This window comes from Bufo bufo, chromosome 8 (genome assembly GCF_905171765.1).
Source record: "Bufo bufo chromosome 8, aBufBuf1.1, whole genome shotgun sequence".
Taxonomy (NCBI): Eukaryota; Metazoa; Chordata; class Amphibia; order Anura; family Bufonidae; genus Bufo; species Bufo bufo.
The window spans coordinates 91662801-91674040 of NC_053396.1; the positions used below are offsets into that span (position 1 = coordinate 91662801).

Below are 11240 nucleotides of genomic sequence, written 5' to 3' on the forward strand. Positions count from 1 at the left end.
CTTTAAAGGGGTTGTCCAGGTTCAGAGCTAAACCCGGCCTTCCCCCGGCAGCCCCCCTGACAAGAGCATCGGAACAGTTCATGCTCCGATGCTCTCCTTTGCGCTGTGCTGAATCGGGCAGAGCAAAGGCATTTTATGGCGTTCTGGTGACGTACCGGGCTCTCCTTCGGGCTGCCAAGAGGAGGCTTCCACCCAGCAGTGAGCCATTTTATATATAGTCCAGAAAAATGAACAGCACTCCAATGTATAGTGAAAAAGTAAGAACTCCTTTAATCACCCATGCGGTGCAACGTTTCAGCTCAGTACTAGAGCCTTTTTCAAGCTTTGAAAAAGGCTCTACTACTGAGCCGAAACGTTGCACTGCATGGGTGATTAAAGGAGTTCTTACTTTTTCACTATACATTGGAGTGCTGTTCATTTATCTGGACTATAATTGGGGTAAGAAACCTATTCCCTCAGGAACGTGCACCCAGATTTGCTCATTGACCTGTGCCGCCATTTTTCATTGATATATATATATATATACACTGCTCAAAAAAATAAAGGGAACACAAAAATAACACATCCTAGATTTGAGTTAAATATTCTTCTGAAATACTTTGTTCTTTACATAGTTGACTGTGCTGACAACAAAATCACACAAAAATTCAAAAATGGAAATCCAATTTTTCTACCCATGGAGGTCTGGATTTGGAGCCACACTCAAAATTAAAGTGGAAAAACACACTACAGGCTGATCCAACTTTGATGTAATGTCCTTAAAACAAGTCAAAATGAGGCTCAGTAGTGTGTGTGGCCTCCACGTGCCTGTATGACCTCCCTACAACGCCTGTGCATGCTCCTGATGAGGTGGCGGACGGTCTCCTGAGGGATCTCCTCCCAGACCTGGACCAAAGCATCTGCCAACTCCTGGACAGTCTGTGGTGCAACGTGACGTTGGTGGATAGAGCGAGACATGATGTCCCAGATGTGCTCAATTGGATTCAGGTCTGGGGAACGGGCGGGCTAGTCCATAGCATCAATGCCTTCGTCTTGCAGGAACTGCTGACACACTCCAGCCACATGAGGTCTAGCATTGTTTTGCATTAGGAGGAACCCAGGGCCAACCGCACCAGCATATGGTCTCACAAGGGGTCTGAGGATCTCATCTCGGTACCTAATGGCAGTCAGGCTACCTCTGGCGAGCACATGGAGGGCTGTGCGGCCCTCCAAAGAAATGCCACCCCACACTATTACTGACCCAATGCCAAACCGGTCATGCTGGAGGATGTTGCAGGCAGCAGAACGTTCTCCACGGCGTCTCCAGACTCTGTCACATGTGCTCAGTGTGAACCTGCTTTCATCTGTGAAGAGCACAGGGCGCCAGTGGCGAATTTGCCAATCTTGGTGTTCTCTGGCAAATGCCAAACGTCCTGCACGGTGTTGGGCTGTAAGCACAACCCCCACCTGTGGACGTTGGGCCCTCATATCACCCTCATGGAGTCTGTTTCTGACCGTTTGAGCAGACACATGCACATTTGTGGCCTGCTGGAGGTCATTTTGCAGGGCTCTGGCAGTGCTCCTCCTGTTCCTCCTTGCACAAAGGCGGAGGTAGCAGTCCTGCTGCTGGGTTGTTGCCCTCCTACGGCCTCCTCCACGTCTCCTGATGTACTGGCCTGTCTCCTGGTAGCGCCTCCATGCTCTGGACACTACGCTGACAGACACAGCAAACCTTCTTGCCACAGCTCGCATTGATGTGCCATCCTGGATAAGCTGCACTACCTGAGCCACTTGTGTGGGTTGTAGACTCCGTCTCATGCTACCACTAGAGTGAAAGCACCGCCAGCATTCAAAAGTGACCAAAACATCAGCCAGGAAGCATAGGAACTGAGAAGTGGTCTGTGATCACCACCTGCAGAACCACTCCTTTATTGGGGGTGTCTTGCTAATTGCCTATAATTTCCACCTGTTGTCTATCCCATTTGCACAACAGCATGTGAAATTGATTGTCACTCAGTGTTGCTTCCTAAGTGGACAGTTTGATTTCACAGAAGTGTGATTGACTTGGAGTTACATTGTGTTGTTTAAGTGTTCCCTTTATTTTTTTGAGCAGTGTATATATATATATATATATATATATATATATATATATTATATACACACATATATATATACATACATACATACACACACCTAAAGAATTATTAGGAACACCTGTTCTATTTCCCATTAATGCAATTATCTAGTCAACCAATCACATGGCAGTTGCTTCAATGCATTTAGGGGGGTGGTCCTGGTCAAGACAATCTCCTGAACTCCAAACTGAATGTCAGAATGGGAAAGAAAGGTGATTTAAGCAATTTTGAGCGTGGCATGGTTGTTGGTACCAGACGGGCCGATCTGAGTATTTCACAATCTGCTCAGTTACTGGGATTTTCACGCACAATCATTTCTAGGGTTTACAAAGAATGGTGTGAAAAGGGAAAAACATCCAGTATGCGGCAGTCCTGTGGGCAAAAATGCCTTGTGGATGCTAGAGGTCAGAGGAGAATGGGCCGACTGATTCAAGCTGATAGAAGAGCAACGTTGACTGAAATAACCACTCGTTACAACCGAGGTATGCAGCAAAGCATTTGTGAAGCCACAACACACACAACCTTGAGATGGATGGGCTACAACAGCAGAAGACCCCACCGGGTACCACTCATCTCCACTACAAATAGTAAAAGAGGCTACAATTTGCACGAGCTCACCAAAATTGGACTGTTGAAGACTGGAAAAATGTTGCCTGGTCTGATGAGTCTCGATTTCTGTTGAGACATTCAAATGGTAGAGTCCGAATTTGGCGTAAACAGAATGAGAACATGTATCCATCCTTTGATGGCTACTTCCAGCAGGATAATGCACCATGTCACAAAGCTCAAATCATTTCAAATTGGTTTCTTGAACATGACAATGAGTTCACTGTACTAAAATGGCCCCCACAGTCACCAGATCTCAACCCAATAGAGCATCTTTGGGATGTGGTCGAACGGGAGCTTCGGGCCCTGGATGTGCATCCCTCAAATCTCTATCAACTGCAAGATGCTATCCTATCAATATGGGCCAACATTTCTAAAGAATGCTATCAGCACCTTGTGGAATCAATGCCACGTAGAATTAAGGCAGTTCTGAAGGCAAAAGGGGGTCCAACACCGTATTAGTATGGTGTTCCTAATAATTCTTTAGGTGAGTGTATATATATATATATATATAAAAAGAAGGACGTATGTATGTATGTTCCGTGATCACTCAAATACGCAACCATCGATTTCAACGAAACTTGGTATACACATCCCTTGCTACCTGGAAAGAAATCTCGTGTGGGTCTCAGCTCTCTAGGAAGTGTCGTTACTGAAACATTCCCAAAAAATTACTTGCATTAGCCAATACAAGCCCCCAACTGCCAGTCACATGTCCCTTATCAGCCAATAGAAGCTCGCAGGTCCTTAGTCTCCACATACACACAGTTTTACTCCAGGTTTCCATAACAACCCAGCCATTTTTCTTCACTGCTGCAGGTCAGCTTTAGGCTAGGGCTACACGACGACATGTGTCTCACGACACATGGGGTACAACTACACTGCTACATGTGTCGCACGACAATTTTTCTAATGATAGCCTATAGTGTCGCACTGCGACATGTGACATACTGCGACGCGACAGTCGCAGAAAACTCCATCTTGGATGTATTTTTTTGCAACTGTCGAGTTGCAGTATGTCACATGTCGCAGTGCGACACTATAGGCTATCATTAGAAAAATTGTTCAGACAAAACGTTGTGCGACACATGTCACCCTAGCATTAAAGGGGCAGGGTGCTGTGGAGGTCACTGTTAAGGGGGTAGGGGCCACTATTAAAGGGGCAACTGCTGTGGAGGTCACTGTTAAGGCAGCGGGGTACTGTGAGGTCACTGTTAAGGCAGCGGGGTACTGTGAGGTCACTGTTAAGGCAGCGGGGTACTGTGAGGTCACTGTTAAGGCAGCGGGGTACTGTGAGGTCACTGTTAAGGCAGCGGGGTACTGTGAGGTCACTGTTAAGGCAGCGGGGTACTGTGAGGTCACTGTTAAGGCAGCGGGGTACTGTGAGGTCACTGTTAAGGCAGCGGGGTACTGTGAGGTCACTGTTAAGGCAGCGGGGTACTGTGAGGTCACTGTTAAGGCAGCGGGGTACTGTGAGGTCACTGTTAAGGCAGCGGGGTACTGTGAGGTCACTGTTAAGGCAGCGGGGTACTGTGAGGTCACTGTTAAAGGGGTTATCCCATCATAATGATCACTGTTAAATCTGTTAATGATTTGACAGTGATCATTTTTGTAAATATACTTTATTAACAAATTCCCACCGATTAGGATAAAATTCATCCCCACTTACCTTATTGTTGTGACTCGGTCTCCCCTGGTTACGACCACCGCTCTTCTGCAAAATCCCTATGGTCGCGCTTGCCCAGAAGACTCCTTCTTTTCTCCCGGCCGGGCCACTCGCTGTCCTGAACGCGCACGCTGCCACGCATGCGCGACGGTGACTTCTTCCCGGCCAGAATAGTACAGAGCTGCGAACGCGCACGCCGGCTCTGTACTATACTGGCCAGAAATAAGTCACATTGCGCATGCGCGGCAGCGTGCGCGTTCAGTCCAGCGCGCGGCCCGGCCGGGAGAAGACTTCAATCAAGATGAAGCCCGCCCCCAGCCAGAATCCAGGAAGTGAACGCGCGGTGGCAGCAGGTAAGTATAAAAACGCAAAGTGCGATAACCCCTTTAAGGCAGCGGGGTACTGTAAGGTCACTGTTAAGGCAGCGGGGTACTGTGAGGTCACTGTTAAGGCAGCGGGGTACTGTAAGGTCACTGTTAAGGCAGCGGGGTACTGTGAGGTCACTGTTAAGGCAGCGGGGTACTGTGAGGTCACTGTTAAGGCAGCGGGGTACTGTGAGGTCACTGTTAAGGCAGCGGGGTACTGTGAGGTCACTGTTAAGGCAGCGGGGTACTGTGAGGTCACTGTTAAGGCAGCGGGGTACTGTGAGGTCACTGTTAAGGCAGCGGGGTACTGTGAGGTCACTGTTAAGGCAGCGGGGTACTGTGAGGTCACTGTTAAGGCAGCGGGGTACTGTGAGGTCACTGTTAAGGCAGCGGGGTACTGTGAGGTCACTGTTAAGGCAGCGGGGTACTGTGAGGTCACTGTTAAGGCAGCGGGGTACTGTGAGGTCACTGTTAAGGCAGCGGGGTACTGTGAGGTCACTGTTAAGGCAGCGGGGTACTGTGAGGTCACTGTTAAGGCAGCGGGGTACTGTGAGGTCACTGTTAAGGCAGCGGGGTACTGTGAGGTCACTGTTAAGGCAGCGGGGTACTGTGAGGTCACTGTTAAGGCAGCGGGGTACTGTGAGGTCACTGTTAAGGCAGCGGGGTACTGTGAGGTCACTGTTAAGGCAGCGGGGTACTGTGAGGTCACTGTTAAGGCAGCGGGGTACTGTGAGGTCACTGTTAAGGCAGCGGGGTACTGTGAGGTCACTGTTAAGGCAGCGGGGTACTGTGAGGTCACTGTTAAGGCAGCGGGGTACTGTGAGGTCACTGTTAAGGCAGCGGGGTACTGTGAGGTCACTGTTAAGGCAGCGGGGTACTGTGAGGTCACTGTTAAGGCAGCGGGGTACTGTGAGGTCACTGTTAAGGCAGCGGGGTACTGTGAGGTCACTGTTAAGGCAGCGGGGTACTGTGAGGTCACTGTTAAGGCAGCGGGGTACTGTGAGGTCACTGTTAAGGCAGCGGGGTACTGTGAGGTCACTGTTAAGGCAGCGGGGTACTGTGAGGTCACTGTTAAGGCAGCGGGGTACTGTGAGGTCACTGTTAAGGCAGCGGGGTACTGTGAGGTCACTGTTAAGGCAGCGGGGTACTGTGAGGTCACTGTTAAGGCAGCGGGGTACTGTGAGGTCACTGTTAAGGCAGCGGGGTACTGTGAGGTCACTGTTAAGGCAGCGGGGTACTGTGAGGTCACTGTTAAGGCAGCGGGGTACTGTGAGGTCACTGTTAAGGCAGCGGGGTACTGTGAGGTCACTGTTAAGGCAGCGGGGTACTGTGAGGTCACTGTTAAGGCAGCGGGGTACTGTGAGGTCACTGTTAAGGCAGCGGGGTACTGTGAGGTCACTGTTAAGGCAGCGGGGTACTGTGAGGTCACTGTTAAGGCAGCGGGGTACTGTGAGGTCACTGTTAAGGCAGCGGGGTACTGTGAGGTCACTGTTAAGGCAGCGGGGTACTGTGAGGTCACTGTTAAGGCAGCGGGGTACTGTGAGGTCACTGTTAAGGCAGCGGGGTACTGTGAGGTCACTGTTAAGGCAGCGGGGTACTGTGAGGTCACTGTTAAGGCAGCGGGGTACTGTGAGGTCACTGTTAAGGCAGCGGGGTACTGTGAGGTCACTGTTAAGGCAGCGGGGTACTGTGAGGTCACTGTTAAGGCAGCGGGGTACTGTGAGGTCACTGTTAAGGCAGCGGGGTACTGTGAGGTCACTGTTAAGGCAGCGGGGTACTGTGAGGTCACTGTTAAGGCAGCGGGGTACTGTGAGGTCACTGTTAAGGCAGCGGGGTACTGTGAGGTCACTGTTAAGGCAGCGGGGTACTGTGAGGTCACTGTTAAGGCAGCGGGGTACTGTGAGGTCACTGTTAAGGCAGCGGGGTACTGTGAGGTCACTGTTAAGGCAGCGGGGTACTGTGAGGTCACTGTTAAGGCAGCGGGGTACTGTGAGGTCACTGTTAAGGCAGCGGGGTACTGTGAGGTCACTGTTAAGGCAGCGGGGTACTGTGAGGTCACTGTTAAGGCAGCGGGGTACTGTGAAACTAAAAGTTAAGGGGATGGGCTGCTGTAGAGGTCCCATTTTAAAGTGGCGGGGCACTGTGGGGGGATCAGTGTTATGGGGTGGGGGACTGTGGAGTTCACTGTTAAAGGGGCGGGGTGCTGTAGAGGTCACTGTTATGGGGGATACTGTCTATATCCTTTAGCGACACACAGACACATTAAATAGATGAAATATACCCGTGCGAAGCCGGGTCCTTCTGCTAGTTGTAAATAAAAGAACCCTTGCCCTGTGAAATCCTGATGCTGACATCAGGGGGGCTGCCTGGGTGAAATTATGGGTATGTCCGAGTTCAGCTCTGAACCCGGACAACCCCTTTAACGGAACAGAACTGCAAAAACCATTAGCGCTGATGCAAGTTCAGAAATCCGTGGAAGGTCGGGTTCACATTGGCATTTTTATTTCTGTTGTTCTGCCTCATTATAGGCTCTTTCACACCTGCGTTCTTGTCTTCCGGCATAGAGTTCCGTCGTCGGGGCTCTATGCCGGAAGAATCCTGATCAGGATTATCCCCATGCATTCTGAATGGAGAGAAATCCGTTCAGGATGCATCAGGATGTCTTCAGTTCCGGACCGGAACGTTTTTTGGCCGGAGAAAATACTGCAGCATGCTGCGCTTTTTGCTCCGGCCAAAAATCCTTAACACTTGCCGCAAGGCCGGATCCGGAATTAATGCCCATTAAAAGGCATTAATCCGGATCCGGCCTTAAGCTAAACGTCGTTTCGGCGCATTGCCGGATCCGACGTTTAGCTTTTTCTGAATGGTTACCATGGCTGCCAGGACGCTAAAGTCCTGGCAGCCATGGTAAAGTGTAGTGGGGAGCGGGGGAGCAGTATTCTTACCGTCCGTGTGGCTCCTGGGGCGCTCCAGAATGACGTCAGGGCGCCCCACGCGCATGGATGACGTGATCGCATGGAGCGCTCTGACGTCATTCTGGAGCGCCCCGGGAGCCGCACGCACTGTAAGTATACTGCTCCCCCGCTCCCCACTACTACTATGGCAGCCAGGACTTTAATAGCGTCCTGGGTGCCATAGTAACACTGAACGCATTTTGAAGACGGATCCGTCTTCAAATGCTTTCAGTTCACTTGCGTTTTTCCGGATGCGGCGTGTAATTCCGGCAAATGGAGTACACGCCGGATCCGGACAACGCAAGTGTGAAAGAGGCCTAAAAGAGCAGAACAATGAAAATAATGGAAGCGTTTCCATCAAATGACAGAACAAGGCACGGGCGTAGCTAAAGGCTCATGGGCCCTGGGGCGAGAGTTCATCTTGGGCCCCCCTTCCCTTATTGCTTTGTGGCCAGGGGCAGGGAAGCACATTGCAAAAATTTAAATGGCACCCCCTCCCCCATGCCACATTCTTGACCAAACCCCATCCCTCCAGCCAGAGTTGTAACTTGACCAGCATGGACTTTCTGTAATACCGGTGTATTCTTATGTGGCACAAGGGTCTTTGGGCCCCCTCAGGCTCCTGGGCCCGGTAGCGACTGCTACCCCCTATAGATACGCCCCCGGAACCAGGACTGGAAGACCTACCTAGGAGCCACTGGCTTCTGGACCAAGGAATTTTGGGGCTAAATAAATGACTTATATAATTAAAGCCTTACCGTGTGCAGTGCCCCATATCTCTCTATTTCTTCTGTTTCATACAGCTGATACTCAACTACGAATTTTAAAGAGATCGCACAGCATTGTTTAAGTGACGCTGATCCACGGGTCCGATTTTTGTGGATCCCACCTCTGTGACTCACTCCTACTTAGACAATGGGGTCACCGTGAACGGAGAGGTGCCAAACATAAATGGCTTTCTCTATTCACTTCTATGGGAGCTGTGAAAATGGCTGAGCTTAAATGGAATGAATGGAGAAAGCTGGGCATGTGCTGTCACCTCTCCACACTGCGCCACAGGTCCTGTTCTCTGCATAGGAGTGGATCCCAGGGGGTGCACCTGCCCCTACCAGACCTATCACTTCTCATTGTTTCCCATGGGGACACTCATTGACACAACTCAAGATCCAAAGATCTATGGGCAAAAGGCTGCAGGGAGCAGTGCTGTGAGCCCCGCACTCAGGCAGCTGGGGGGTCATCAGGGTGCCCCTAAGAACACCGCAAGTGCAGGCCCTGGCAGATCATTACCTCCTGGCCCTGGCAGATCATTACCCCAAGTGCAGGCCCTGGCAGATCATTACCTCCTGGCCCTGGCAGATCATTACCCCAAGTGCAGGCCCTGGCAGATCATTACCCCAAGTGCAGGCCCTGGCAGATCATTACCCCAAGTGCAGGCCCTGGCAGATCATTACCTCCTGGCAGATCATTACCCCCAAGTGCAGGCCCTGGCAGATCATTACCTCCTGGCCCTGGCAGATCATTACCCCAAGTGTAGGCCCTGGCAGATCATTACCTCCTGGCCCTGGCAGATCATTACCCCAAGTGCAGGCCCTGGCAGATCATTACCTCCTGGCCCTGGCAGATCATTACCCCAAGTGCAGGCCCTGGCAGATCATTACCCCAAGTGCAGGCCCTGGCAGATCATTACCCCAAGTGCAGGCCCTGGCAGATCATTACCCCAAGTGCAGGCCCTGGCAGATCATTACCTCCTGGCCCTGGCAGATCATTACCCCAAGTGCAGGCCCTGGCAGATCATTACCCCAAGTGCAGGCCCTGGCAGATCATTACCCCAAGTGCAGGCCCTGGCAGATCATTACCCCAAGTGCAGGCCCTGGCAGATCATTACCCCAAGTGCAGGCCCTGGCAGATCATTACCCCAAGTGCAGGCCCTGGCAGATCATTACCCCAAGTGCAGGCCCTGGCAGATCATTACCTCCTGGCCCTGGCAGATCATTACCCCAAGTGCAGGCCCTGGCAGATCATTACCCCAAGTGCAGGCCCTGGCAGATCATTACCCCAAGTGCAGGCCCTGGCAGATCATTACCCCAAGTGCAGGCCCTGGCAGATCATTACCCCAAGTGCAGGCCCTGGCAGATCATTACCTCCTGGCCCTGGCAGATCATTACCTCCTGGCCCTGGCAGATCATTACCCCCAAGTGCAGGCCCTGGCAGATCATTACCTCCTGGCCCTGGCAGATCATTACCCCCAAGTGCAGGCCCTGGCAGATCATTACCTCCTGGCCCTGGCAGATCATTACCCCAAGTGCAGGCCCTGGCAGATCATTACCCCAAGTGCAGGCCCTGGCAGATCATTACCTCCTGGCCCTGGCAGATCATTACCTCCTGGCCCTGGCAGATCATTACCCCAAGTGCAGGCCCTGGCAGATCATTACCTCCTGGCCCTGGCAGATCATTACCCCAAGTGCAGGCCCTGGCAGATAATTACCCCAAGTGCAGGCCCTGGCAGATAATTACCCCAAGTGCAGGCCCTGGCAGATCATTACCTCCTGGAGGGGGATCCATGCCGGGGGGTTCTCGTAGGGGGGCAAGAAGACTACAGGGTAGGGGTACTCCTCGTATGCTGTGCGCCCCTCCATCCCTGAAAGGGAAAGGACAGCTCTCACAATGACGAATAGAACAGCATTGACACATACATGACACATACATGACGGCGTACTCACCCGTTCTGGGGCAAAGCAATAACACCCGTAATCCAGAACGTTCAGCTCTCTTCCTGCTTCCGGTTGTCACACTGGCTCATCCTTGGGCGCTCCGGCATCTTTTCGGTTTCCGGAATCACCTTGCTGAAGGTTCCGCCTCCAGGATTCCGAGGCCTCAACGAGGCGTCACCAGTGCCGCTAGAGGGCGCGCTAACGGGCTGATGGACCTGTTCATGCTCAGTTATCCACTTGACCACTTGATGGCGCTACAACACGACATCAGATCGTTAGCAATAGGAATATTTCCAGTATCAGCAGACGTCAGATACACTGGTGCTCAGTGGTCAGCCTCCACACAATTAGGATACAGCCACACACACACAGCAGCAAATCCGCAGCGTACCTGGCCGAATCCTCAGCAGTAAAATCATGTGGGTTAGGGCTCATGCACACGACCGTATGTATTTTGAGGTCCACAAATCACGGATCCACCCTCCAAAAAAGCAGATGACATCCGTAATGCATCCGTTTTTTTATTTTTTTTTTACAGATCCATTGTAACAATGCCTGTACAAAACGGACAAGAATAGGACATGTTCTATTTTTCGGGGAACGGACATGCGGACATCCGAAAACGGAATGCATGCAGAGTCTTTTTTTTTTTGCAGACCCATTGAAGTGAATAAAACGGACCTGTAAAAAAAACGGAAATGGAAAGAAAATACGTTCGTGTGCATGAGCATTTAAACTGTGGATTTCTTTGTGAAAATGTAGCAGATCTGCCTCAGATTCACCCTCTGCAGATACACACAACATAAAGTGACATGCTGCAGATC

At 51.3% G+C, this 11240-nt stretch overlaps 1 protein-coding gene and 1 long non-coding RNA gene across 3 annotated transcripts in view; both read right to left on the bottom strand.

Annotated features, from left to right (window-relative positions):
- The window catches only part of PDZD11 (PDZ domain containing 11), a 34906-nt gene extending 24314 nt beyond the window's left edge, over positions 1-10592 (bottom strand). Inside the window, exons 1-2 of one of the 2 annotated variants that reach the window (XM_040405380.1) lie at positions 10426-10592; positions 10249-10343 (exon numbers count right to left, since the gene is read on the bottom strand). In XM_040405380.1, coding sequence (XP_040261314.1) covers positions 10249-10341 — 93 coding nt within the window. In that variant the 5' untranslated portion in view covers positions 10342-10343; positions 10426-10592. The remainder of the gene's footprint in view (positions 1-10248; positions 10344-10425) is intronic. The other variant, XM_040405379.1, reaches the window with a different exon arrangement.
- On the bottom strand, positions 8665-10137 carry LOC120977427. Its single transcript, XR_005773893.1, has 4 exons — positions 10109-10137; positions 9533-9846; positions 9282-9450; positions 8665-9156 (listed from the first exon to the last, which is right to left on the bottom strand). It is a non-coding gene; the product is annotated as an uncharacterized LOC120977427 (long non-coding RNA).
- Positions 10593-11240: the final 648 nt, after the last annotated feature.